Here is a 25,297-nt window from a genome sequence, read left to right as displayed (position 1 = left end):
GGGGTCGGAGGTCCCGGCTCTGTGTCCTCCGGCAAGTCCCCTGCCCCAGGTGGAGCGGAGGCTGCTGTGGCCGCTCTGCCCATGGCACAAGTCCCGTTTTTAGTTGTGGCCAAAGCCGGCTCCATTTKCAGCCCGCAGGACACCAGAGAAGGYGTTTGTTTCCCGGGTGTGTTTCCCAGTCAGCGCTCCGCCTGGCACTGCAGGCGGGGGTTGAGGTGCAGAGAGAAGGCTCATAAAAAGGACAAATAAAAGCTTCAGAGGGCTGGAGGACCCAGTGCCTCATSTGCTCCTGTCTCTGGTGCCGAGGTGTTCAGAGTTACCATCTTTTCCCACCTCCATGCAAGATTCCCTCCTGTTCCCTACACAAAATGTCATTTACTACAAATGGAGTCAGTGGCTCTTTCCCAGGAACTTCTGTGTACCTCACTCTGCACTTTTTCCAGCAAAATTAACCTTCCTAAGATTTTCAAGGATAATGCTTTATTGATTGTGTGTCACAACACACAAGTTGTTTAAACTCAGCCTCTACTTAGAGCTCTTTCTAAAAAAAAACCCGCATATTATGCACTAACTATACATTGCAACCTTGGCRTTTTTGCTTTATCCTGCCTTCCTTCAGGCTTTTCAATAGTACTTCACTACCAAAAATGCTGCTGCCAGCACTGATCTATTTGTGAGCACAGGCAAAGCAAGGTTTTGCCAAGCAGTCACAGAAATTATTTGGCAATGCCCGTTCAGTTCCAGCTGCATAAGCAGCCACCTACCCAAAGGACCGCTGTGAGAGCAGACCCAAGTGTGCAGTTACATTTGATTCACAGGAAACTCCAAAACTGGGTGAATTGCACTGGCATAAGACTTTTTTTCCTTTTCTTTCAATCACTCATTACACCACTGCAAGAGAACCTGTAGTACTGAAGAGCTATGCTTTTGAGGACTGGATATAAATTTAATAAAATTCTTGTTTCTTATAACAGAAGAGGAAGCAACAAATTTTTGGTGRTCTACCTTTACTAGAAAGGAAAAATAAAATAAAAATCATTAGCCAGCACGTGGTAACTTACACAGATCACATATCAATGAGAGTCCCAGGTACCCTGGCACACAGCTCTTGGTGAGGCAGTTTCTTCAGTCCCCCACCTGAAGCCACAAATAACAGATATTGCTGGGCATTTACCAGCTGAACTGACTGAGTGGTTCCTGCATGGATCCTGCTCCTCTAAGAGCATTCCCAGAGACACTGCTTACTATTTAATTTTCCCCAATTAGACAAGCCCCTGGATACAGGAATGTAAGGACCTAACACAGAWCTTCCAATTCTGATGCTAATTTTAAGGAAGATGCCCTGGGCATTTCCTACCCAGAGTTTGCCTTTCAGTGACTCACACACACTGGACACGTTAGGACATGTGGTGCTTGCTTATGTAACATTCAAACTTTGTTAATTGGATAAATATTTAACAGTAAAATGCTACTGCTTGGAAAATGTTTTGTTTTTCTCTCCTTATTTCAAGGTCTTGAATGTCTTTTTTTTTTCTATTTCCCTCAGGCACTGGATTCTTAATCAAAGAGTATTAAGATGCAAAGAGTGCTCCTCTATCAGCTTGGAGAAATTTATTTATAGCCACTTCAAAACCTTCTTAATCAGTGCACAATCATGCTACAGTGTAATCAATGCATTCTACAGCAACAGATCCATTTAGTGCAGCAGGATTTTTCTTTCACTTATTCAAGACTTATCCTAGAAATTGTAAATTACTTCCCTCAAATAACCACAGCAATATTACATAAATAGCTATATAAATAAATTTTGGCTTCACTCTGTATAACCAACAGTTGAACAACCAGTGCAGATTTGCTTTAGGAGTATTATGTAATTTTTAATTCACAGGGCATGAATGCTACAATTTGATTTCAATTTTCTCTTGAAACCAAAATTAATTGCTGAAGCCAGTAGGTTTTCTTTGATCTCTTCCAAACTGCAGATATTACACCCCTTCAAGAGAGGAGCCCCATTCAAATCTGCACAGAAAAGGCATCAGTCTAAACCTGAGTGAAAAGGCAGGGCTACCTTCTGTGYTGGTGTGTTAAACATGGAAAGAAATTACATTAAATCACACAGGCAAGGTAGGTGTCTGTGTTTATTATGTCCAACTGTTAGGTCACTTGAGAAGTGCAGAATTTTCCCTCTAAAGAGAAGATGGACTAAGTCTCTCCATTTGATGGCAGGAGTCCAACTGCCCTTGTGATTCAAACTGCCTTTATGTATTTCCAGTCCCTCGTCACAAGTCTTGCTTTTTCCTTTAAACAAAATTCTCAGCTGAAATTACATTAATATAGGGACACCTGAAAATTTTCCTCAAGATGAGAAAATGGTAATATTTTGATTTGGAATTTAAAATGAGGTCCTGCTATTGTAAAGCCTGATTTACAAGAGAGCACAGTAATCCAGCACCAGGCAACAAGGCTTCCGCTCCTGCAGGAATAAAAAAACTTTCCCAGTCCCTCTTCAAGAGCACACAAGTATTTGACTGAAGTGTCTAGATCAGAGTGTTCCTGAGGGAGAAGGGTGACTCCCTCCCTTTCCCTGAGGGAGTGAGTAAACACTGGGCCGTGATGCTGGAGCCTGTTCAGTTTGCTCTTTGGGACAGAAGAATTGACATGTCTGTGTGACTCAACAGGAATATCAACAGTCAATAATGCAGACATTTTAGCAGCTGCACCATTTGTGGCCTCCTCATTTCTGTTATCTCACACATGAGCATTAGTGTATCTATAGAAAACCCCCAAACTATTGCACAATAACAGCAGGWTTTTACTGCTTTTCAGGAACAACCCTATCCCCAGGCACATTCCTGTTGGCCTCCATGCTTACAGGAAAGTCTGTCATGCCACAGCACACACACCATTTATATATACACACACACATGTAGATGTGACCCAGAGACATTCGAGCCTGTGGCATCACCAAAAACAAGTGAAAATTCTGCTGTTCAGTCCCCCAAGTAGGGTTGGTTAAAGACATCTGTTATCCATGGAAACTTGGAAATACACAAAGTGGGAGTGGRACTTGGAAATTTCTTTAAGGCAGTCTGACAACAACAGACCCAAGTTTAGTATCACAGATGGTGTTCATGAAATTTACACTTTCATTTTYAAACCAAATCCCTTGCACAGCTACTGGTTACAAACAAATCTGCACAGATAAGAAGATGGCAGACTTTCAAGTTAAGCAGCAAAAMCAGAAAACCTTTAAGTTCTGCCTAGCAGTAGCTCAAATACTGCACAGGTACTTACCCTGCATCTGTTCCTTTAGCAGYAGGTCACATTAAATATAAAAATTCTAAGTATTTCTAAAAATTAGCATAACAGTAGCATCCTGCACATAATTAGCACTCCTTATTCCAATTACTTTGAGCGAACACTGTTGCTTTTTTGCCTCCCAAAGCAGAATGAGTTTCAAGGTTGCAGGACAGGGCAAATTCAGCGTCTGCTTCTGTGAGAGCTGGTAATATTTTGTGTCAGTCAGGATCATCAAAAATAGAGTTTTATTTACATTTACATATTCAAATTCAATACAAATTATGAAATATTTACAACCATTTCATTTGTACTATAGCTAAGAAAATGCATTGGTTYCCCCCCCAGATTCTTAAGTTATTTATTGCGTGCTTTCAGACAAAGTCCTACTAAACATTAGAAACTAGTCAGAGACGCAGAGGTAAAAAAATAAAGTGCATTTATAAGATGTCCTTAGTTACCTTTGCTGGACAAGGCCAAGTCACTTACRATTGAGGCACCCAGTGTTCCTTCTTGACCCCATCTCAACCCCACAGAGGACAGAYAGTTTCTCCAACCCTCTGTTACACTCACAGGACATCAGCTCTCCCTGCAGCTCGTGCACTCAAACAAGACAATGTACAGCAACAGTCCCACATTTTTCAGAGGCTGGATCATTTTCTGAACAAAACACAGCAGATCCTTTTGTAAGAATCTCTCATTTTCATCTTCAGCTGAGTCTTCCCTGAAGTCATCCCAGACTCCCACAAAACCAGGACTCTGGCATATTGCTGGTGCTAGACACGGTTATAATTCCCCAAATCACTTGAGGATCTTTCAGATTRACAAGGTTTGAAAAGTTCCTGCAGTTGTTCCCTTTACAGTACTGTGCAAGTCAGATTTGGCCTGTCAGTGGCAGCTCTCTTTTTTCCCCCTTTAGGAATGTGTGGTTGGCAGGTTGGAGTTGAGAGGTAGAGAATCAGTYGGTTACTAGAGAACCAAGGACACTGTGGACAAAATCCAGTTTTGACAAGCATTAGTTTGCACTTCCTCCTATCAAATTAGTGCACTGAAACATTAAATACCCTTGCTTTAAACAAAACTGTGTCTCGTAARTAAGTATTAGAACAGATCAAAATAAATTTGTTTACAATGAAAATCCACTTGAATGAAAACAATAAACAACCAAAAAACCCAACTCAAAACGATTCCCAGTAGAGACAAAWATGATGTAAAAAATCTTCTCATTTAMACAACTGAAACATTGTAGAGAAGCTTTGCTGAAGATGGAACTTCTGTTTTAGTGTTAAAATCTGCTGGTTTTCTTTGTATTTAAGACAGCTTTATCKGGAGAATGTTAAAACTCCTGTGGGAAAAACAGTTTTAAGAAAGGCAAACCATACAATTATGATTTGGACAAGTCTGTTTATATGAATATTGCCAATGCAGTATTTTCTGCAGCAGTCTTGCATTTTTTGGTTTATACGGAATGGCAGTAGGCAGCTCCTTGCAGAAGGCTTGCACCATGTGGCTGGGCACGTTCTTAGAGTGTGACTTCACAAACGGTCCTGCCTTCAGAGACTTCTGTTTCATCTCCCTCAAAACCTGGGTTGTCACCTTGTGAAAGGACAGTCATCGTGGTGGGCTGGGATTCTTCACTTACAGGATGTGTGTTGTCATCTGTCCAGAAGAAAACCAAGTCAAGACAAGTTAAGAAGTGTCACAGCTCAGTTTTAGCACCTTAAAACAAGCCACACWCACTGATTTTGACAAGCTCACTGCACTTTTCCTGCAGAGATGGAAATCCAAGATCATGCTCCAGCTGCCTCTCTCCTGCTGCCCCTCCTTAGTTTGGGAGCCCATTCCTGACACTGCCTGTCCTGTCTAAAGACACCTGCTCAGCTCAGTAGGGCTGAGAAAGCTGAAGGTGCAAGCTGAAGCCACACAAGGCCCCATAAGGCTACAAAATCCAGCTAGGAAGAGATGGGCAAGTCTTGTATCTTCAGGCTGCTGAAGGCAGGCATCAAGGGCARCTCCTAGAGAGCAGGTTCAGGAAAACTGTGGGGGCCATGCTGATTTGGAGAGGAAGGCCTTCTCCCTACAGACTGACCCTGTGTGGCTCATGTCCCTGTGTGCCCTTCCCACACCAAKTGAGAATACATGGGAGTGACACCTGTAACTAATCCAGCAAGCCTTGAGTTGCTYAGGGGGATGCAATTTCAACTTCTGATGTTTAGCTCCTGGGAAATGCCCTCTCCCCTACTGGGGTGCTTCAACAGGGCACTCTCAAACACACATCAYTTGCTGTAGCAACATGTTCTACAGGAGGCTGACAGAAAATCCCAAATTTTCCTATCAGTTACACTTCCCATGGGAAATAGAGCATCCTTTTCATCACCAAAAMCTTCCCCACTTCCTCCCCTTCCTAAGACCATGGCACAATCCASGGAATAGCTACTCATTGTTTACCTGCAGCCTTTCCATTTTTAAAGCCAACAGCAACAMTGAGCACATGTTGGCAAAGCTGAGAATGGAAAAGACATTTTCAATGAGTTTGCTCTCGTTCAAGAAGACAAAGTATTTGGAAAAGCTGATAGTCTTTCCAAATTWACAGTCTCTTAAAGTGTTCAAGCASGACTCAGCCTTATCAAMCCTGAAATTCAATTGCACTGTCTTCTCTCTATTATACCATCTAAGCTAGAGCAAGACTGACTCCCTGAAAGTTTTCTGAAAGTAAGCAGCTACTTAAAGCAGACAGATCTGGTGGCAAAGCAACACTCACTCATCCAAATGAAATCTCCAAAGAGACAAAGAGATAAGGAACATCTTTGGAAAAATCCCTTTGCTCTTGAAGTAGTAAGCCTCTTGACTTTGAACTACTCTTTCACAKACTTTGGCTTTTAATTCACATTAAGGTTGTGTTTCATTTAAAAACAAAGACCAAGTGTCAGAGCTAAGGGCTAAAGCAAAACACTAAGATAACCCTGAAAAACAAASTATTCAAGCCCTGTGAGATGCCTTTAAGGCCCTCCCCGCCCCCACAATTCACAGCCTAAGCAGCCAAGTGCAAGGCAATCGAGCAAGGCAGATGAAAAAGCAGTCATACTTTCTGATGGTGCTGGTGGTGCTGATGGTGCTGATGGTGCTGATGGTGCGTGTGCCTCCTGAGCAGATTCATCTGGTCCCTGTACAGAATCGTATCCAGATGATGCTGTTTCACTAAGATTGTCCTCTTCATTGACTATTGTGACAGTGGATAGAGGTCTCTGGCCACTGGATCCTGGGGCTTGCACAGGCTCAGACCGTGGTTCTACATCCATCTTTGTGAAAAAAAGAGAAAATGGTTAAATTACAATTTSGCAGGAGACTGCATCTTTCCAGGAGAGCAATGCCCACACTGAGTCCAGAGCACTTTTATGCAGAGGAAAAAACAAGAAATGGAATAAAMGCTGTGCTGTTAACCTCCAGTGACTGCCTAATTGGGTGGGCAGTTCAAACACAGCTTCTGTATTGTTTGCCCAGTACCAGAAAAAGAGGGTCTTCCTTCCACTCAGTGCAGCTCCACCTCCCCCAGGCAAACTCTGGCTTACATTTTGGCTGGTCCAGGCAGCATCAGGCACTGGGAAAAGCATCTTCCTCTGGCACTTGCAACAATGAGCAATTACAGAATACATCAGAAATTCCTGATGTGTCCTAGGAAATCAGGCAGTTCCAGAAATGTCATACACACTAACACCTTCACTTTTCTAGGACTCCAGGTACCGAGCAACTGAACAGAAGCTGGTTTCAGAGACAGTATGAGCTGTCAAAGCCTGCCTGAGGATTTGGGAAACACCCTTAGCTGCAAGCACAAGAGTTAAGAGTGTTCTTCCTGTCAGGCATGAGTCAGCTTTGGCTGACATTCTGCCCAAGGCTGTAGGTGATACCAACTCACACCAGGTCAGCTGCAGGCTTCCCAAATAGGGACAGAGCAATTATTCCTGCAGCATCTGGTCGCAGATGACAACACGTGTGTTTATCACCTGCACTCTAGGGGCAGCAGGAAACAGCTTAAGATGTGGACACTACACCAGTGTGAGGCTGCRAGTGGCAGCTGCCACCACCACAGGCTGCTGGCTTACCTCAACTCCCAACACTTTGAGGATGTCACATTTGCACAGAGGACACGTCCCRTGCTCCAGAAGCCAGGGGTCAATACAGGTCTTGTGGAAGACATGGCTGGTGGAAGAAGGTAGCCAACAGGTTAGGTTTCATACCAGGAAGATTGCTTATGTKCCAGCTATGAAAAACCCTTTTGTAACMCTGAAAACTTATTCCTTCTAGAATGGATGACCTTATTTTGTCACAGGGTTTCAGCTGAAAGTTACAGATAGTTAATCTTTCAATCTGTAGCTGGTTTGTGCTTATTAGTATCTCRATACAACTTGCTAGAATTAAGCACTATCATTTTTGCTACACCAGTCTAAAGCTTTTTCCAAACCTATGTACAGTACATTCCCAGCTGATAATTTAAATGGTACAATTATGGACATCTCAGTMTTAGCTTTAAGGTTAACTTCTGTTGTGCAGATGCAGAGGACTAAACAGTATTTGTTTCTGTTATAACTACATAGACAAATCATCTCACAGAGTTATGTCCTCAAGATAAACTACTCCCACCCATTTTCTGTGTCTGTGTATTCCAAGTGTATATTTGGCAGGCTATATACACTCWAAGTAAATATAGCTCAGCCATCACAGATGCAAATGTGTGCTTCTATTAAGACACTCAGTTCCACAATGGGTTTAAATTAGGCCACAGATTTAGGAGGATGACTTGAAATCCTGTAATCTGCCKGCTCCCTCAGCCTGAATAGAAACCACAAGGCAAACAGGCACCGCTCAGTATTAATCAACTCTATTATGARATAAATGCAGAGATCACCACATCCAGTGCTCAGCAGCCTACACTCCAGTAGAATCCAAGGATTTTCCCAATTCAGCTCACATAATCGGCACTTCCTTCCCAGCTGCACCAACGTCATGTTCAGAATAAAACTCGAAACTTCCTTGATGCTGGACTACTTTAGGTCACTGAACTTAATACTGGACTTGTGAACCTCTGCCACCATAAATGCCTTTGGTTTGACTCTCTGGACAAGAATGCCCTCAGCAAATACCCACACCCCAGGGACTCAGATACCACCAAAGTGACTCACAGGAACATTCCTTTGCTTGGCTCTTTCATAGATACAGTTAAATGCTTTYAGCAAGTAGGGGCTTAGTGCTGAGGTGAACCATCAAAATCAAGCATGTTCTTGCAGCAAATATCAGTTTGCAACTCATGTGAATTTAATACGATTTAATTTAATATGGTTGATACTGGCAGACATCACCACTCAAGAAGATTATCAAGATCTGTGCAGTCTTCTTAAGGTAGCGTGCCTCAGGGAGAGACATTTRGACCACAGAGGAATGAAACACCACAAATGTGCGTAAAAACAGTCTCAGAGCAAATCAGCAAATTTGTGTATAAAGAACATTCAAAAGAAATTACTCCACTCTTACCAAAATAAGTCAAACAAACTTGCTTTGTTTGCAAGTTCATACCAAGATTAGCAGGGTTTATAGGAAAATAAGAAGTCAGGTCTCCTATCAGATAAAAGTATCTGGAGCCTGTCTAAAAGTTTCTGTAYTCATGGCACTTAGTCCATTACTAAGCAGAACTACCACATGCATAAATGTGACAAGACAACTGAATAATCATTAACACACATGCCTGAAAGGTCATTCAGTTTTGTTTTTTTTCTGAAGCATTCAGGATTGGATCAAGGAAGTTGGTTGATAACACCTCAGCAGACCAACTTTGTATTATCAAAACAGCTTAGAGGTCCTACTGCTTGGGAGCAGAGAAAGCCTTTGCAAAACTATAACCTGGTGTACAGGTAACTCAGCTGGGATCTGGCAGTGTCTGACAGCACTGCTCAGCACACAAACAGCAGCTACCCRTTTTTCTACTCTTCAGAACTTCATTTTCCTACATCCAAATGTTTTCAAGTGCTTTTTGTAACCCTCCCTAACGGTTATGACACCCCTTCCTAKGCACATTTTGGGCAGCTCATGTGGCAGCCCTCTGATTTTAGGAGTTTGGCCAGGGCAGTCCCAGTCAGCAGGCACAGGGGGAAGTCCCACAGAACACGTTTCCTTAAGCCCTGAAGCAGCTTCACTGCTCACCTTCGGAGCAATCACGTTAAAGTCTTAATGCTTCACTACTGGGCTTCCAAAGCAGCACAGCAGTGAGACACAACAGGAGAGAGAATTCTAGAAAAATTAACTGCTATAGCTCTATTTTGGTCTCAATTTCAGAGAATAGAAATGCTCTCTTCTAAATCACAAGAGCCACTATGGTTTAACAAATTTAGCAGAAACAAAACCCTGTTAGTAAGYAGGAATTCAAGAGACAAGAAATAGGCAATATCTTGCTAATTACCTTCAAGTTAGTGGTAATATTCTTATACACCAGCAAAGGAAACAAACCTTAAAAAGCCCTGGCATCCCCTTGAGGGGCACTGTGCTCTGCCCAGTTATGGGTGTCAACCCACTCACAGGACAAGTTATGAACACAGGCCATTGGGGCACACTACAAATGTGTATTCACACAGTTTCTGTTGTTCAAAACACTGTTCTGATAGATATTCAAGAACTCTCACTGTGCAACAATAAGTTTGTTAAAAAACATGAAGAATTTTGGATAAAGGGGCAGTTTGGAAGACAACTTACTTGCAAGTCAGAACACGCATTACATCATTCGGCTTGTACTGCTCAAAGCACACAACACAGGAATCTCCATCTGGACCAGTTTCCTAAAACAGTGAAATAAATTTACAGCTTTAACACACTTTGAAAGCTTCCTCTKAACTCCAGTCAGATTTACTGCAGACAAAGGGGTCTAGCTAAAGCCATCCATGATGCTCCCAAAAATAATCTCATATAAACACACTGTGGATTACTCACAGTTAAGCTGACAYTTCAAAAGAAGCATTGAAAGTTTAAACCCATGGTTTAGAATTCCAGCTGAAACCATCATCATTGGATTACTGGAGGCACTACTGTAGAGGTTTAGAAACTGCTACCTCCAGTTTTAGTTACAAGAAGAAGAGCCAGGGAAGCTGATTAGATATACCAGTTTATGTTTAAGCATGCATGCCAGCAAGTTAGGGCCTCTCACATCAGCAAGACAACAAGTGAGCAGCCAGCAAAATGAACTGATTTATGAGAAAGTCTTGCAGCTTGGAAAAGGACCTGGTCTGAAGGAGTAATTGTTTCTGTTGCCAACAGTTAGTTAAAGGCTYAGAGAGACTTCTGCATCCTGCTGCAGTACTAGGGAGCTGCACAGATCTATGCACAGGCTGTGCTTTGTGTAATGCAGGGGAGATCCAGGGTCAGTCCTACCTTGTCCCCTTCCTTCAGGGTGCGCAGCTGCATCTGCTCAATGGCCTTCTTCGCCCTGGCCCTCAGCCGCCGCTGTGACACAAAGCACTCCTGGTTAGACACAGCCATTCTTCTACCCACTCACTAATCCTTACCCAGGTGCCTACTGCAAGCACGCAACAGTTTTAAAACCCAGATGTTATCAATAAAACCCAGATGTTATCAAAACAAGCCAAGTAAGCATGACCATGCTATTTAGAGACAACATGAAACAGTTTCAGGACATATTGATTGACGCACCAAGAAGGCACTTGCATCTGCTTGAGTTGTACCTAACCTTTTCACAAAGCATAGGAATTCCAAGGGATTTTTTTTCTTTGAAAAGATGGAAGATAATACCTTGGTCAGATTAGACCCAGCCAAAATGAACAGAAGCCTTCAAAGTGACTGGTACAGAGGAGCAAACATTGAGTTCAACAATCATTCTATATTTTACTCACTTTATGCCACGTTCCTGCCAAAAACGTTCTGATGAAAGGTGACAGAGATTCTTTACCAATCAGCCCACTTAYTCCCAACACACTCTGAACTATTCCTCTGTCTCCACTGCTTTACAGCTTGCCTGGAAACTGTGGYTGTCCAGCTGTCACTGCAGTGCCTGGAATTAGCCCCAGAGCAACCTCTGTATTTAAAGGTCACAGGTTGGTGCTGTTCCACCAACACAAAGAAYAGGATTGCTCACTCCCTCCCCAGTGCACTTCAGGCAGCTCTGGCAATGCCATCCCCAACACCACACTTACCTCAGGGACAGACTAGACTCGAGTTTTGCAGCTAATCAAAAAACCTCTTTCCAATTCAACTGCTCCGCACTGTTGGCTTTCCAACATTCCATCTCCTTAGGCATTTAAGCTCAGTTACATAAAACTTTTCCAAATGCAGTGCTGGTGGCATAAGTACAAAAGGACAAGTGGCAGGAGGGCTGCTGCTGAACACCTAATAACCTTACAAGGACTGGCCATTCAAGTCTGCTTAAGATTCCTTGTGCTGAAGCAGTCAATAACAAACAAGTTGATTTATACATCCCCCTGTCAAACAGTCTTGGTGCAAAATGAGCCATTTTTGTATCATAGCTGTTTGGGTGCCCTAAGATAAGCCATGTGCATGTTTTAAAAGTTTAATAGGTGACAGCTAATAGCAACTATCAAGGAAGAGACAAATACAGTCCAAAGATTAAGGATGCAGACACACAGATTTGTTTAGAAACAAGAACTATTGAGGTTTCCTTGGAAGTTTGTGAAGTTTTCCTGCTGAAGACATYAACATTTGTTTCTGTGTGTCACTTACGGTGAACTTTGAACTGATGTTGCCCTTGTCAAGGTTTGAGACTGGYGCCACAGAGCAGCAGTCCCACACTGCTGTTTACTGAATCCTCCAAAAGTCTGAGCAGCAAACATGGTAACATCAACAGAGCAGGAATGCAGCAATAGAACTGCTGCTCATGCATGGCCAGAACAGTCACCACTCTTTGTTATTAATGAAAACTAAACTTTCTAGGAATGTACTCCCTCATATGGTATCTCATCTACACATCTAATGCCAGGACAAGCACATTAGGCAGGACTCAACTGGCCGCACTGTTAATAATTTACTGAAACAATATTTTAAGTTTTGCATGGGCGCCAGTTTAATTGCTCCTCATTAAATGCATCAATGCAAAGTCACCTTTAACACTGATTTTGGCAAGTACAGCAGAACACCCCTCCAGGGGATGGAGAAAGGTTGCAAGAAGCAGCTTTTTTTTGAATAGTCTACCAGGATACTCAAGCTTGGAATGTCAAAGCGTTTTACTTTGCAAGTTATTCAAGCAAATGTTAAATATCAATTGTGTTAGAAGTCTAAATGCCCCAACTCAGAAAAAAGCTAGAAAAAAATAGATAAATTGAAGAAAAAGAACCAAGCTACTTCAAAACAGGTCAGGTCCCAGCTCCTATCCAGGCTCTGGCCTGTTGAAGTAGTGAGGTACCTAACTGAGAAAATTAGGTTTGTAGCCACTTAGTCCTCACTCTTCCCTAACTAAAAGCTGCCATTTTTATTTCCAGCCCTTTCCACATAAGGGTGCCTTCCTGGCAYCCCTGTGAGCACAGTCATGGCAGTGCAGACCAGACAGCTCTGAGGAGGTTGGGAACTTCTACTTTTCTCCTGTAAGCTAAGGAAGTTCTTCCTCACAGGGAGCTATGAATTGTTTAAAGTTGAGCAATTTTCCTCCTCCAAAGCCATTAAATAGGTCATTTCTCAGCTGCAACATCTAATCTTTATGAAATCAATGGAAGGAAAAGACTTGAGCTGAAATTAGAAACCAGGCCACAGATAACATCATGGGTCATTTTGCACTATTAAGATAGGTTACTATATTGAGAACTSAATTTGTCAGTATTGCAGCGACTAGAAAGGTAGAAAACCACCTACCACACGTGCCTTGATTTTCCACCTTCTGCTCACCAACCTCCCAWTGCAGGGAGAGACTGCAGAGACTTGAATTACAAGCCCAGTAAAGATACACTCAAGAAGGAACTAGCAGGTTACACAGTGTAGGTTGCTCATGAGGAAAGAGTTCATGCTCTGGTTTAACTGTTCGGTTGGGAAAGAAGGACAGATGTACCACTGTACTTCTCTTTTCACTCGGACCAGAAGCYGACACGACTGGCTCTTCTCAACAGTCACTCAAGTCCAGGGAATCTGGGTTTTGAAAGGGCTGAACGATACAGGAAAGCCACCAGGATGTATCAGGAAGTACCAGGAWGTTGTTTGACTAATATTCAGTACTTCATGGAGCCAAAGCACYTAAATGTCTCAAACTTTGGATCTACACTGAAAATCCAATCAGCATTTAACAGGGCACATGGTAGCATCACCTTTTAGTAGCTCACCTGTACCAACAAGCATTTTCTTGTTATTCTTCACTCACCTAATCACTGTGAGGTCAGTCTGAAGTGCCAGGGTRTAAAAACAATTGAACACAATTCTGGCTTGTCTTTGAGTTTCRCTTTGACAGAACAGTCACAATTTTCATACCCTGATAGCAGAGAAGCTTTCTTMTATCCTTATGGTTTACAAAGCATTTCTTGGGGCTCCTTGACCTCCCTTCAGATTAAATCATGTGGAACTGGCATGTAATTTATCAATGTTATTTTTCAATCTACAGTAAGCTCCTTGGGCACATGGAACCCAAGACTGCTAGCAGAGCGGATTTTCCCAGTACCACCTACTACTGAGGCATTAATAACATCTGTAGATTCCTGAAAGACCGATAGGTACAACTGCACTGTTAAGTACCTTCAAAGGAGGATACATTTCAATTTAATTTAATGAACAGTGTGTAGGGCACCCAGGTTTTCCTGCCCAGATTTATTTAGCATCGTTAAACAGGGGTGTGAGACTAAGGTAGATGGCAGGGAATGAAAGAACGGGTTCATCAGCAGCAGCCTGTGCATCTCTGTCCACAAATGTCAGCAACAGGAGAGCATCAGGTTACAGAGACATCTCCATGTCTCACCCAGGAGTGGCAGTGCTCTATCTCACAGACTGATGMCAACTTCCAGTACTTCCAGCGCTAATTGAGACTGTCACTGTAATTCTCAGAAAGCTTTCAGTCAGAAAGCAGCTTTCAACAAGCAGCACCTCCCAACCTGCAGCCAAAGCAGTGCCCCATTTTGCAGACACGCTTCCAGTTGTGTCTCCTGTCACAGCAAGCATGTAGGCAAAGTGTGAGGGAAGGATGAGGGTCAGCTAAAAGTACTTTAGCTCTCTCACAGCCTCCCGTTCATCAGCATTGTGGCTGCACTGCAGTTCAGGGAGTATTTGYAGGAGACACAGTTAGCTGAACACAATCAACTTTTCTCCACACAGTGTACTTCTGGCTTTTCTTTAGGAAAGTTTTAAGCTGTGCAAAGATGTATCTCTTAGCATTTTAAAGATCAAACAAACAAATTCGGTCACTTTGGTACTTAACTAAAGACTGCAAACCTCAAGATTCACACCATGGAGGCATGAGGGTATAAAAAGGCAATGGCACAAACTCACCTGCTCCCTGGACTGGGCCCTTGCAACAATGAGTCTCCGAGCAGAGTAAGAGACATAGCAGCCCAAAGTTGCTGCTGCCACAACAAAAAATGACACGGAGATGAAGAGGATGGTGAAGATATTCATGGACAGACTGCGCTTTTTGCCCACTTCGATGACCATGGTGACTTTCATGCCGCTCTGAATCCGCCGCAGGATTTCCATGCCTTTCAGGTTGCCGATCATAATTGCAACGATCTTTTCAGCACCTGCAAAGGAGGAGGGGAATCCATGCTCAGTTCCCAGGTGTTCTATTGGCACCATTGTCTTAGATGTGCTGCTTCAAGTGCTAAAGAAAAGACTGTATTTGTAGACAGTAACTAGTATTTGTAGATTCAATATGAACTGTTGGAACAAGTGTCATCACTCTGTTTGTCCAGCTGAAAGTATGTCCCATTACCTATGAGCTGCACAAGTGAACTATGTTTAGAATTCATTTGTCTCCACAGCACTCCTCACTCCTATATAGGACACAGACTGTCCTATTTTAAGCACAACACTTCGTGATTTACATTTTAACATGCCTTTGAACTATATGAAGTTAAAAATAAATCCTCTACAGAGTGAGGTCACTGGGGACTGTGATATCTGTATAGGGATTACTTCCTGCAATGGATCCAACTCCCTCCCTGCTCCATTGCTACTTCTTAACACCTCATTTCTAAATTTGACAGTACTTTTGAGTACTTCACCAGACACTGAGCAAAGTCATAGATCAGCCTTTGCTTCTGTATTTTCAGCATCAATTGAGAAGTGATTAAGGGAAATTTCACTGTGAACTCAAATTGSTTTTGTGAGTTTCTACTGCAAATTCAGTGGGATGCAAAAATGGAGGGAGGTGTCCTCTACTTTTAAACAGTTGGGGGCAAGATGGCAAACGCCATTCTGATTTTAACAACAGGTTTTATTGGCTCAGTAGAACACCATGGCAAGTCAAAAGAACCAAGGGGTTTATAGTAGGAGGAAATTTCAAACAATTCCAGTCACTGTGCACAGACCASAGCAAACTGGTTCCCCTTCAGTGACATGTCAGGGCTTGAGGACACTTGACATTATTTGTGAAAACTTTAGAAAGTCCCAGTATAACAGAGAGGCTTTTGAGGCAGGGGAAGGGAGAAAGGGTAATGAGTAAATTATCACTGGTTTCTCTCTAAACTTAATATAAGAAAAGCAGACTTCAGACCAGATGATCAGGAATCTCACTGCATTAAACCATCACCAGCACAACATTCATAATAGACATTGCATGGGGGATGAACAAAGACTGTTACAATGTGCTATTTTTAGCTAACCCCCCAGCCAAACACTCTTTAATGGGAAGACCAATTGTTTTTCCCTCTGCCAAGTTATTCAAGTTATTTCCCTCCACTGAAAGTTATTAAACTTTCAGATACTAAAAAAAAAAAAAAAATAGGATTGTTATTAAACCACAAAGGCTGTCACTGGAGAAAGTGTTTATTAGTTTTCCAGCTTGTTCACGTAATGTTTGTGATTCAACACAGCAAGCAACTCTCCTCAGTGGGACCAAACTCATCTTTTATTCAGAAAGCTCCTTGTAAAGACAAGGACATCACACAGAGAAGAGGAAAAAAAAAATCTCCCAGACTGCAACTACTGTTCCTTACAATGAACTGGGGCTTAATAAATGAGCTGGAGTCAGGTGTTAGCAGCAAGCAAAGAATCAAGCACRGGTCAAGTCAGAAGCTGCAACTTGCTTTCATAAGCATGGAAGAAAGTGTGGAAGAACAGGCTGCAATGAGAAAATAAAAAGCCTGCCAGAAAAAAAGGGCAAAATGTTTGCTCTGTTTTACTCCCCTTTACTCCTGCATGTCTCACAGTAAATCTATCTTGTGGTTAGCACAACACAAGACACAGTATGGGGATTCCTGTTAATGAAATGTCACCATCASCCTGCAAAATCATTCCAGCTACTAAGCCATCCACTGTGAACAAGTTTTACCCTTAAAGAAAAAAAAAAAAATCTTCCACTTGAGTTTCAGATTGCTCAGTTCGCAGGGATGCCATCAGACAACAGCTTTAATTCTCACAGACGTTTCCCACCCCCAGAAATTTCTGTTGCAATTTCATCTCTKCTTTAGATGAACACATGCGAGTGGCTAGCTGGTGGCTCTGACACTGGCACAACCAGGGCAGAAGTGAGGGGCTGCTTCCATCAGCACATGTTTGGGACAACTGCTGTGCTTCTGGAGCAAAAGCACGAGGATCACCCCCATCCAATGCTTCCTGAGCTGTTGCTTGGGTCCCATCATGACAGGTACTGAAACATGTTATGGTGGCCTTGAAACCACCAACCCWGAGGCTGCTGCCAGGGCTTGGCCACCACACAGGAACCAAGGCATCTGAGGGGACATCAGCACAGGTGTCCCCAGCACAGCAGCTGCTCTCAACTGTCAGTTTTTCCCCACCCAGACACAGCAAAGCAAGAAGTCAGTTAATTGTGCATGGCAAAAACCTCACAGAAACCCAAGTTCTTCACCCMGGTGTCAGCTTTTGTGGTTCAGGTAAAACTTCTGGAATAGTTTTTAAGGGACACTAGAAGGTGAAATTAATCTGCTGCCTGTTTAGCTAATAATGGGCTCATTGCTAAAGAGAAGCAACTCCTGTTCAGTTAAACATTTCCCAGCCTCTTTCCCATTTCCTGTCAAACTGGAGAGGGAAAATTATTCAACTCTTTAGAAAAACACAACCTGCCTCTTTGGGCACCTCCCAAATTGTAAGGCAGCAGCTGGTCAAAATCTGAAGGAAATGGGTCTGCACATATGAAGCATGAGAATCCCAGTGGTTTGTTGGAGCAGGGAAGAGCTGGGACACAACACACTGGGCACACAAGGAGAAATTACTTTTGATTTTGAATGTTTCATGTATATTAAAAAAAAAAAAATCAAAACGAAAAAGCAAACTTGGGAGTTTGAATTTTCAAAGAATGGACAGGCTCTCCTTAAACACAGCAGAAATGCTAGCTGAAGGCTCTTTCAGGAGATGAAATGCAACTCTAGCCTTGGTGCCTGGCTCATTGCTTTTATCTRCAAGATATGGTGCTTACAGCAAAGATCAGTACTAGCTGTGCTTTAAGCCTTAGTCAAAGGATCTARAAGTATTCCCCTGGCACTCCTCCAACCCCACCATCAGCAAAAGGGCATTAGGAGATCAAGCAATCTCCAYTTTTTAATGTGAAAAACATTGTCAGTTGACACTCCAACCATTTCCTACCACATTARCACACCTGGCTCCTCAGGCATGTAAGAGGAGTATCTGATAGCCTATCTTTCATGTTTAAAAAAAAAAGATACGTCTTGAATATTGCTTATCTCACTGTACTGAATAGTAAGAAATGGGATTTCTGGTGGTWATCAAACAGGCTGGTACAAGTTTACTGCTATCTGTTACAGTAGGAGGAAAAATAAACTAACAGTGTACACAGACTGAGCTGGTATTATCACCATGACGTAATTCACCTCAGATGACAGGCCAGCACTGCACACAAAAGCCATCCAGTCTCAGCACCACAGCACTCTGGGGACACAAGGGCTCTCCCTGCCTTCAGACACCATGAAACCAGACCCTGCAGGCCAGCTCTGCTCTCATTCGTGGTGTGGATAAAAAATCAGTGCTGATTGCTGTCATCCACATGCACAAGGCAAAATCTCATCAGGAATGTGCCCATCCCCACAATCATCCTTCCATCCCAGACACTCAGAGGAAATGCCTTTACTGCTCTGCCATAAACTCTCCCCTTTGCAAGAGGGGAGGGTGATTGAACTCACAGTTCAGGAGCAATTTAAGCCTGGATAAGCTGATGTCAGTAGGCTTGTTCCTTCTTCTTCCCCTGCTTTGCATGTTCTCCACCCCAAAAATTACCTGGCACCAGAAAAAGGAATAATTCACACCCAGGTTATTTTACAGTTATTTAAAGCAACAGCCCCTTATGATCTAAATGGTTTGACTGAACTGCCTTTTTCCTCACACWGTCACCTAAGCTTAATTAAATCTACTTTCAGCTTGCTTTACTTGACAGATGGCACTGTGTCTGAGCTCTTCCTCCTAAACACACAAGCCTTCCAGCATACAGGGGCAAACATTCACACAGAATCACGGAATGGCTGGGGTGGGAGAGTACTTCAGGAGATCACCTAGTCCAACCTCCTGCTAAAGCAGGTTCACCCAGRGCAGGCTGCACAGGATCACATTCACACAGGTTTTGAATATCTCCAGTGAGAGACTCCACAACCTCCCTGGGCAGTCTGTTCCAGCCTGTACTGGGAGCCAGGGTTATTCCTCCCCAAGTGCAGGACCTTTGTTGAACTTCAACAGCCCTTTCCCCCTTCTGAGCCTTAAAAAACTTACATAAACCCTCCCGTCCCATCTATCTTAGAACATTTATAACATGAAAACATCCTTTAAAAYAGCAGCCAGGACAAGGGCACAGAAATTAATGAAATCTGTAAGACAGTTCTCTCTTCACATGCTRTTTGCTCAGTGCATCTGCGAGACTGAAGTACCACCTTTCAATCCAGCAAACAGCATCTAAAACCCCCTGGAGAAACAGCAAGCAACATGCCCTAATGAGAATTCCTTGGTGAGTTTATTCAAGTTTTCAGCAGTTTTGATTCAGTAAATACAAAGCTGACCCTCTGTACGAGGCTGAGCTCACYCCTAACATCCCTTGCTCTCCACATGCTGGTGGCAGCTAAGTGCTCACTGGGAAGCAGCGAGTTTGAGAAAGCTCATGGTGAAATGATGTAAGTGGGCACAGCGTCAGCCAGAAAGCATCTGTCTGTGGAGAGATGACAGCTCACACTGGACACAGCAGGGAGCTGTGCTGAGCTGACTGCTGTGTGCTCAGCAGCACATTCACAACTGGAGGCAAACAAGCACTGTCATTGTTTTAGGGACATGGTGTCCCTCACAATGAAGCCTTTGCCACCACAGCTGTCACTTAGGATTTTAATTCATCTTTCACATTTCAGCAGCCCAGTAAACCCAAAGAGCAAGGGCACTTCACAGACCCATTTCAGGCTATCTAAGGGATGATGCCTACCCTGCAGTTTTCCATGGCACAGAGGCACCTAAATTGTATCATAAAGAGCAAGGACAGGGATCAGAAGATGTCAGTARCACCACTAAGTCTTACCCAGCTTCTCAAAGCCCTCCTGCTTGCTTGGAGGGCATTGCCCAGCCAGACTCATATGTCATAGTCGCTTCTCTGAATGCCACTACAGCTGTGAAATTAATTTACTCATGCAGCCAGGAGAACCAAACTAAGTTTGACCACGTAAAGACAAAGTTGCAGTACATACTCATCAAAAAGCTCTTCGCAGATGTAAAGAGCTACAAACTCCAGACACCACAGACTGCAAATATCATGCAAGCACAGTGAATGCATGCAAGGTCCTTCTCTACAAGGAACTGTGGTAGGAAAGGCTAAATAATCTGCAGAGGCTCATCTGGCCATGGCCAAGGAACATGAGAGAGCAAATGTCATTAATTAGATCCTGCATCCTCATTCCTCTCCTCAGATGTCCTCAGTGTTCCCTCATTGCAAAGAGAGGTGCACTATTTGTTTACACAAGGCTCACAAAGCCTCAGCACAGCCTGTTTTAGGATTACAATTCTGACTCAATCTTTAATAGTTTTACAGATCACATCAGCCTTTTAATACCCTTGCAAAGTTTTAGCTTGTTTCTGAGGATCCTACCTCACAAAAAAAGCTGGAGTGGAGCACAACCAGACACTTCTGCCATACACTGTTTTCTCTAAGCACATGGAGRTAAGCCTCCACCTCAGTGAAATTCCTGCAGAACAAGTTAAGTAGCAGAGTGCTACATATTTAACCTTTCCTTCCCCTTTCACCCACTGATGCAAGTTTACACTTGAACCAGATCCTGTTAGCCTGAGACAYGCTGTTACTGCTTGAGCCGGAATCATTTAGCTGTGTTTCCCCCAGTGAGCCCTGTGCCGATCAGGTGATGTTCTTCTCAAGTCTAGAGTTACACCACAAGAGACAAACCAAAGAAAATTATCACAGTTGCCTTCTGACCTGCAAAGAATCCTTCTTCACCAGCTGCAAGGAAATACTGAACACCAAAGAACACTTCCCACGGGCACCACCATGCCCTCAAGCCAAAGCCACCTACCAGCCTGTTCTACCTTAAGGCAAGGTCCACCTTTAAAACAAACCAACTCTTGCCCTGCACTTTTTACCCACATGCTGCTGGTTTTCTCCAATCAAATGTCTTTTTCAGAAGGTCAATAGAGATTACAGAGAGGTGCAATTATGAGCACACAGAACTGTACTTTGAAACCCTGCTCAGCCTGACACAGAGCGGTASCATCTTAAAATGTGAGCAGTTAAAACTCAAGTTTGCTAACTGATATGGACTTGTGCTTATAAATCACAAAGCAAATTTTACTTTGGACACCATCAGATTCTTGACATTCTACATGTTAAAGACGATTAGGCAGGATTTGATCATATCTGATGTGGCTATTCACGACATTCTGTTGTTCTAATTGCCAGAGTGGTTTGCTTTTGTTGGGTTGTTTTTGCTTTGGTTTTTCTGTTTTCTTTTGTTTTTTTTAAAGTTGGTACACCAAAAGGTTATATGGAGCACTGATGCAAAAAAAAATTCATTAGACTAAACATGACGATTATAAGAAAAAAAGTCTCTGGAAACAGGAAGACTAGGACAAACACTGCTGCAAATACAGGCTCATTTAAGTTTCTAAACAAGAAAGCTGTTTCAAAAGCCAAGTTTGAATGCTCAGAAAAAGGCACACTGCACTTTTAAATAAGCTCCTGTTAATAACTTTGTGTTTTGTGGCTAAATTCTTTGAATAAAAGTGTGTTGTGCCATACATTTTATCAAAGCCCACCCACAGAGATCTTCCTTCTCTGCCAGGCAGATGACAGTTCTATCCCCCACAGTCGAGAGGAGAGTCCTCAGTACTGTTGGCTTAGTTCCTCCTCACCCCAAAAAAGCCATTTCCTGCTGCTTCCCACTGCCTCAGCTTGGAGGAAGTGCTTGGCCCTATTTGGTTTCATTCAATGGTCCCAGTTCCAGCAGAAATGAAGCCAAATCGGAAACCCAGATTGCGAAGTCACCATGAGCGCAGCTACAGCCGTTACAGCTGGTGCGAGTTGCAATTGCACAAAGCCCGTTTATCAGTGAGCAGGGTCACCTTCCCCACTGCTCCRGGAGAGTTAGAGCACCCAGTGCTGCCAATGAGGCCAGGAGAGGGGAGCCATCCCAAAGCAAAGCTCAGCAAAGAGCACTATGGCCAGCTCTTACCTCCTAAGTGTGAGGGGCAGTGCTGCAGGCTGAGCACATCAGCATCACACAGGGAATATTCTACACCTGGCAAACCCAGTGAGGCTGATGACTTGCAGCTTGCTCCATCTTGGCCATGTCACATCCACTGCCTGCAATCTTTGTTGAGTTTGACTGGAGAGCCCTGGCTCCCAGTGGGGGCAGAAGGTGGGGATGGCCCAAGCACAGCATGTCACCAAAACTCCATGAGCAGAWGGAAGAGCATCGCCGCGGGAAGAGCCGAGAACAGGGACCCTCAGACAAATGCAATGATATTAGAAGAACTCAAGTCCAGAGAAAAAAAGGGAATGGGAAATAAAGTGAGGAACTAGAACAAGGACAAGCAATAAAAGCAACAGCAGCAACAAGCTTAGCCCAGTAATTGTGCTACGACACAGCAAGGAGGAGTCAGGTAGTTTAAATAAGTGGTTTGACAGAAGCTGTCTTCTCCAAGGAGTCCCTGTCCTATTTGTCTGCAGTTCAGCTGGGAAGTTTCAACATGCCCTGGAGTATCCATGCTATCATGCAGGATAATCAGGACAGCTAGAGCCACTCTGACGTAAATGCCTCAGCAGAAAGCTTAAAGGACAGCATGGGAAAGGAGGGAGCTCCTCTTGGAGCAAACCCTGCAGAGAATACATGGCTCGTTTYGAGAGGCTGCTCCCAGCAAGGTTAAGATGCTGTAAGTCTCCCAGCAGCCAGGATGGAGGAGGGGCAGGAGCACATGGCCCTTCCCCTCAAGAACAGGTTCAGCAGTGACCTACCCAGGCCAGCAGTGCCAAGGGAGCTCCTTCAAGAGCTGCAGGATCAGGCAGGCTCAGAAGAACRGGGCTCAGGGCAGGGATGCTCTGTCAGTTCAGCAGGAGGAACTCGCCCAGCAATAGCCAGATCTCAATAGCATTTGTCAGCTGATGATTTGATTACATAAGAAAGCCTTGCCTCAGAAAGGCCAAAGCCTATCCAGACTGTATGTTTTGAATTCTTAAAGCAGAGTACCAACAGTCCTACAGCTCATTAAGATTGCACACAACAAACCTCCAGAGGCAGCTACTGTTTTCTTGTCTCACCAGGACACTTGCCTCCACTGCTAACAGAAATCCTCTCCACCCCTTCTGAGAGGGGTGCTGCAGGGATATAGTTATTTTTCAAATCACTCAGAGTTTTAAGACACACTATTCATTTTCACTGTTCAATTTATCTCCAGAAAATGGGGCTTCCCAAAGCAGTGCCACTTCACAGAATTCCAACACACCGCAGAGGGTGCGCATCCATCCAACAGCTGGATGGAGCTGCCACAGCCACTCACCCTGTCACACACAGGGCCTGCCTGCTTGTCCTGTCACCCGAAGGCACTTACACAGCTTTCAGCCCAGGTCAAGGGCAATATTAGCCTAAAATACAGCCAGATCTCATTCTTCATTGGAAAGATGRGCAGGTCAAGAAAAACCTTATGGTAAGTAGGAGACTTTCTGTATYAAGAGGAGTTCTGTCATCAGCCTGTGCAAACTGGAAAGCAGCCTTTAGAGACCTCCAGCAAATTGCATTGGAAGTGGCATTTTGCTGCTGAAAAGTTACCTACGGAAGAGTCTCGTCCTTTGCCTATTTCTGAGTTGGTTAGTGTGCAGGGCATAGGGAGAAACAGTGTCTGAGCACAGAAACCCAGCCTATTTCATGGCCCAAATCAACTCCAGTCTTAACAGGTTTTAAAAAMCTCAGCATCCATCACCTCTGGCGACTACAGGCTCAGGCCAGAAACCCAAACCAAGTGGAGACCATCACCCCCGCACACCTACAGCCAGAGCCCCGCACAYTGGTCCCCAGCCCCAGCAGCAGTCGTGGATTTCAGACACGGTTACTCATTAATCAGAGAAAAAACAACAACTGCAGCGCCCGAAACAGCACCGGCCAGTCCGGGCAGAAACTCCCGTGGTGCGGGAGAGGCAGCGACATTCCCGGCTGTTACCGCGAAGCCGCGCCGGGGATGTGCGGAGGGGACTGCGCCCTGGCCGTGCCCCGTTCCCGCACCCGCCGACGGAASGGAGGGAGGAAAGAGGCCGCTCCCAGCGCGGGGACCCCTCTGTTTGCGAACCCCCCGTTCCCCGGCGCTCACCGTGGTGGGACATGGGCAGCACCTCGTTGCCGGTGCCGCGGTAGTTGTAGATGACGGCGGCGGCGGCGCCGCGCTCGGCGGCCAGGCGGATCTTGTCGGCGAAGGAGCAGCCGCCGCCGCGCTGGATGAGGGCGAGCCAGCCCGGGGAACCACCGGCCGCCGGGGCCCCGCTGAAGTTGGTGAGCGTGCTGCAGGCATTGAAGGCGTCGGGGCTGTCGGGCAGCACCAGCAGCCCCTCGGCCGACTGCAGCGGCGAGTCCAGCCCGTACAGGCCGCTCTCGCCCGCCTCCCAGCCGCTCCGGTTGCGGTCCGCGCCGTTCTCCCACGACACGTTCAGCCAGGCCGTCCACGCCGCTGCCGCCGCCGCCGCCCCGCGGGGACCGCGCGGCGGAACGGCGCAAAGCAACGCGGCCAGCGCCAGCACCGCGGCCCCCGACGGCATCCCAGCACGGCCCGGCCCGGCCGCCCCGCCGCCTAAAGCCGCCGCCGCGGCCGCCGGGGGAGGAGCGGGGCCGCCCCCGCCGCGGCACGCCCCCCGCACCGCGCGGCACCGCGCACCATCGCACCACCGCACCGCCGCTGCGGCCCCGCCGGCTCTGGGGGTGCGCATCCGGCCGGCCCCCTCGCCCTGTTCTCCCCGGGAGCAGTGTGCCACGTTTCTCCCGGCGGGATGCGGAGGGTCACCCGCCCGGACCACCTCTCAGAAGTGATGGCTCCTCCTGACATCGCCTCTCGGGGTGATGGGTGATGCCCCTCGGGCCACCCACGAAGGGTGGCTCACCCCTCCGTCACGTCCCAGCACAGCTGCCTCCTCCCCCAGSCCGCCCCAGTGCCCACAGTGGACAGAGCACGGGTGGTGGGCAGTGGGACCCCCGGAAGGTGCCGAGCCCCTGACACTCCACAGCAGCCCAGAGACACAGCAGTACCAGCACAAGGTGCCCAGCCGTGAGCCAGCCTGCTTCCCACTGCTGAATTCAYGTTTGCTGAATACTGAGCAGCACGGAGTCAGTCCTGCCTGAAGTTGGCTTATGAAATACTGGGTTAGCACTGTACA

At 45.1% G+C, this 25,297-nt stretch overlaps 1 protein-coding gene across 1 annotated transcript; it reads right to left on the bottom strand.

The window, feature by feature from the left end:
- Nucleotides 1-1,416: 1,416 nt before the first annotated feature.
- On the bottom strand, nucleotides 1,417-24,868 carry RNF128 (ring finger protein 128). Its single transcript, XM_057375364.1, has 7 exons — nucleotides 24,244-24,868; nucleotides 14,767-15,014; nucleotides 10,708-10,779; nucleotides 10,036-10,118; nucleotides 7,398-7,494; nucleotides 6,383-6,596; nucleotides 1,417-4,956 (listed from the first exon to the last, which is right to left on the bottom strand). Exons 1-7 carry the CDS (start codon nucleotides 24,851-24,853, stop codon nucleotides 4,820-4,822), a joined length of 1,461 nt encoding a protein of 486 aa, XP_057231347.1. The 5' UTR covers nucleotides 24,854-24,868; the 3' UTR covers nucleotides 1,417-4,819.
- Nucleotides 24,869-25,297: the final 429 nt, after the last annotated feature.

This window comes from Malurus melanocephalus, unplaced genomic scaffold (genome assembly GCF_030028575.1).
Source record: "Malurus melanocephalus ecotype Western Australia unplaced genomic scaffold, MMel_1.1 scaffold_247, whole genome shotgun sequence".
Taxonomy (NCBI): domain Eukaryota; kingdom Metazoa; phylum Chordata; class Aves; order Passeriformes; family Maluridae; genus Malurus; species Malurus melanocephalus.
Note: the sequence above shows the minus strand (reverse complement) of the source record. Positions and strands in the feature narration are given on the sequence as shown.